The 4,235-nt window shown below is 35.0% G+C and overlaps 1 protein-coding gene across 1 annotated transcript in view; it reads left to right on the top strand.

Annotated features, from left to right (window-relative positions):
- LOC128875988 (catalase) overlaps positions 1-4,235 on the top strand; it is a 14,918-nt gene that overhangs the window by 5,252 nt on the left and 5,431 nt on the right. The window contains exon 2 of the mRNA XM_054122065.1: positions 3,663-3,834. Coding sequence (XP_053978040.1) covers positions 3,663-3,834 — 172 coding nt within the window. The remainder of the gene's footprint in view (positions 1-3,662; positions 3,835-4,235) is intronic.

Below are 4,235 nucleotides of genomic sequence, written 5' to 3'. Positions count from 1 at the left end.
CTACCCTCGCCCTTTTCACTTCATCCTCCACATCAACCCTCTTCCACATCTCCGTCCCTTTATTTTCGCTCTCCTAGTCGCCACATCCCTCTTCTCCTTTCTCTTTTCTTCCTCTTTCTTTCCTCTCTATCCATTCCTCCAACCTTTCGCCTCTACCCTCGCTTCTTTCAAACTTTCTACAAGTGCATAAAAATCCGCTGTCTATCGATTAGTTCGGAAGTCATGAATTTTTTACCCAAACGCCTGCATACTCGACCCACTGGATCACGTCGTATTTATTAATCGCGAACAAATAATTCAACGGGACATGATTGATCAGGGTCCCGCAACCCTCCGCGGAATAGGAGAAATTGTGCCGCAGCCCGGTGGAATCGGCGCCGATACGCAAACCACAAATTGCCGTTTAGGTGCCCCGTAGAGCCAGCGATGAACGACGATAATTGCTGCATCGAGATCTCGAAGTGTGTCACGGTTGCACGCGATAAAAAAAAAAAAACGAAGAATAAATAAAAACCGATCGCGTGGCATCGCAAAATTTTAAATATCGACGTTCGCTCGATGGTCACACGACATGGACGTCGAGAGATAGACGTTTGATAAGAGTCGCCTCCGACGAGCGAAAATCGACCGACGACCCATTTGCACCCTGAAATTTTGCATACATAGTTGCTTGGGAAAATTGATGGCGTTCTACGCAGATGATGTTGAAATGTGAACTATTTCGACGTAGCTTAGCTTGCTCGCCTAAATTATCGAGAAGTCATCATTCATTGGGTTTCGAGGAATTATAAACTCACATTTATTTGTTGGGTTATTTGTAGCAATAAAACATAGGAAAATAGGAAATTTGTAACAGAGGAATATAAAACACAATTTCCCATAAATAAATTTTATTATCAAATATTAGGTGTAGAAATTAATTTTGTGTCCTTCTAAAGTAAATTTATCATTTCTTTATAAAGGAAAAGCCATGTAACTTTTAATTTTTCCGCACTCGTACAACAGAGCACGTTAACTGTATATATCACAAAGTTAGACGTTTAGTTTGTCAATAAATTTACTTTGATACTAAACCAAACTATATTATTAATATATATGAACAGAATGACAATATTTGGCATACGATAATATTGATTAAATAATGTCTATTTATATTATTAATATATATTCGTGTTTAATTGTTAGAAAAATGGGAATATTCCCAAGGAGATTATTGTGAGAAGAAGTTTCAACTTGAACGAAACTTCGCAGTTACGGTAGAACCTTGATAAATCCAGTCAAGATGATTGCGTGTGAACTATGCTTGCTGGGTTACGTGGACAATGAAACGAATCTGGCCTCCTGTGTTCATTATACACAGTGTATCGATACATGATTGCTATACTATAGTATTCTCACTTGTTTGCGAAAGGATTTTCAAATGTCATCTGTTCGCTTCTGCGCGTAGTTTGCAATTTTAATGGTAAAGGACTGGGCAAAATTCTTATCTAGATAGAAATTTTAAATGAGAAATAAAAGATAAACAGCCTTTGATGAATTATTTAATAAAATTGTAAAATAAAATGAAATCGGGAAGGAATTAAATATATTTTTGTTTAGAGTTAAACAAACGCAAGAATTAGGTCTTTAACTAAAAATATAATTTAAATTCAATACTTTTATGAAGATAAAAACTTATCTCAATAAGTGATTGTAGACAAGTTATAGGATGTTTATATTCGACATCTATTATAAGAATAAAATTGTCTCTATCTCTGGTATGATATCACAGTTGAGTACTTTTCATTGCATCATTTGATAACACTTAGATAATTTAATGTATTATTCAGAAATGCTTGATTTTTATATTTTGGATAACCTAGTTCTGAGGTAGAGTGGTCTTCCGCAATTTAAGATTAGAAAACTTATTACCAGGAAATTTTCTATTTGTTTCTAAAAAAATTATAAATATTCCCTCTATGGTGTAGATACGTGAATCACTATAACACTGCCATAGGAATCACGAAGAGGCTGCATTTTGTGTAGTACGAATACTATTCCATAGTCGAAGCTGGAATTAGATAATCCGAGGTTGCGAAACTAATTGTAAGTAAGGGGAATCGCTATAGGTAGAAGTACGCGGTGAAACTCGTTGCATGTGAGAATAGTTCCACTCTACGTCGACCATTTCGTTTCAAGGTGATATATCGGATAATTCTGTTTGACTGAGCATCCTTTGTATATCCTCGTTTATAAGAAATTCTTTCATTTCTCCAATACAATGACCTCGTTATTTAATCTCGAATAGTTTCGTTCAATTTGAAATGAAGAGTTTTCAAATGTAATCTATAAAAATAAAAATATAAGAATATAGTTTATAAAAATATTGCTATTTAGAATGCTGAGATCAATTAGGTTATATAAATAGTTAAAATGAAGTTTCTTTATCTCAACAAGAAAAATGAGGTTTCATTATTTTCTATTTTCATTCTCGTGTTTCTTTGTTAAATCAAAAAAATTTGGTCATTATCTCGTAACAGACTATATAACTTTTTGGAACAAGAATTCAATAAGTGTAATTTAAAAATATTTTCTTTGATGGTTTCACTAAACGGAACAGCGTTAACCGAGGCTTCGGAGAACGTCCAATCATCACGTATTAAATCATCGAGTTATCCTCACATATCTCTAGCTAGGAAAATTCTTAGTCGCTTTAATTGTAACGTCCATTCTATGCGATGACTATTACAACGATTACGAAATGTTAAACGGTAGAAAGATTACGCGAAGTCATTATTCAGGATAAGCTTCACGTTGCAGGTGACAGTGTTTATCTTTCTTCAACGTGATCGTATGCATCGACCGTTTACTCAATATCGATATAATTATTCTTTACACGACGTAGGAAGTATTGATATATTGATTGGCAACCGCTCGTTGCGTTAGATTTATGGGAGCAACGTCGATATTGTTTTTTTCACATTTGTATACATACCTGACAACATTACTAACGCTTGTGCAACTGTTTACTACTAACATGCAGGAGTGAGACCAACAAACCATCTACTCCTTCTATTGCATAGAATATCATGAATCATGTCATATTTCCTCATCGAAAATTTCAGGAGTTCCTCTTACTTCTCGAAGAGGAATATCATGCAATCGATGGAATAAATTGTGCAAACCAGTTAGACACTATCTATTTCTGTTCAAACCTCTATGTAGATAGGGACCAGCAGAGATTTCTATTTGTTGAGTTTTTTAAATTTAACCGATATACAATTTGAAAGTGTGACAATCTAAAATTAATAATTTGCTACAAGTATGCAGAGCTGGGCCTACCCTCAGGTAGATCTTTACTTATTTACTAGATCAACAAACCGTTTCATCTATTAGATAAAATATCGTACATAGATCATGTATTTTCTTATTGAAATTTACAGAAATTATTCTTACTTGGTTCTCCATCAAAAATACAAGGTGATTTCAGAAACTGAGACAAAACCGTAGCTCCTTGCTTAGAAATACAAATAAATTTTCGATTATAATCTTCCATTAAATCACTCGTTTAAAAAGAAAGTATCGAATATAGTTATAAAATAGCTGTCCCTCTTAAAGATAAGATTTACATTTCAATTTACATCGAACTCGAATAACAGAAATCTGTACCATTGTTTTTACAGGAGGAAACGGTGCTCCTAACCGGAAATGGAACACCGATTGCTAACAAGCTGTCCAGCTTGACCGCGGGACCACGGGGTCCAGTGTTGCTCCAAGATCATGTCTTTCTCGACGAAATGTCGCACTTTGTTAGAGAAAGAATTCCAGAGCGTGTGGTGCACGCGAAAGGAGCTGGTGAGATCATCTATTATGTTCTAATAGAAGAACCTTTACTGTACTCAGTCACTCCAATGAATACAATTCGCCCAACTTTACTGTTGACGTAATATGTTTATATCTGAAGATTTCAATGAGAGATTACATAGAATATTATGGTACCATTGGAGGAACGTCAGTTTTATACACTAACAGCATTCAATATTGCCACTCCCCTCCCCAAAACTACTTTAAACCTACTCAGACAGTATGTACATCAACGGTAGCCAATATTGCTGCCTCCAAAAAAAAACTATTCCAAACCTACTCAGACAGTATGTACATTAACGGTATTCAATGTTGCCGTCCCCACCACAAATTACCGCAAACCTACTCAGACAGTATTTCCTTCTAAACAGCAAAGAAAACTAAAAACTACC

The sequence above is a fragment of the Hylaeus volcanicus genome, chromosome 4, assembly GCF_026283585.1.
Source record: "Hylaeus volcanicus isolate JK05 chromosome 4, UHH_iyHylVolc1.0_haploid, whole genome shotgun sequence".
Lineage (NCBI taxonomy): Eukaryota > Metazoa > Arthropoda > Insecta > Hymenoptera > Colletidae > Hylaeus > Hylaeus volcanicus.
Note: the sequence above shows the minus strand (reverse complement) of the source record. Positions and strands in the feature narration are given on the sequence as shown.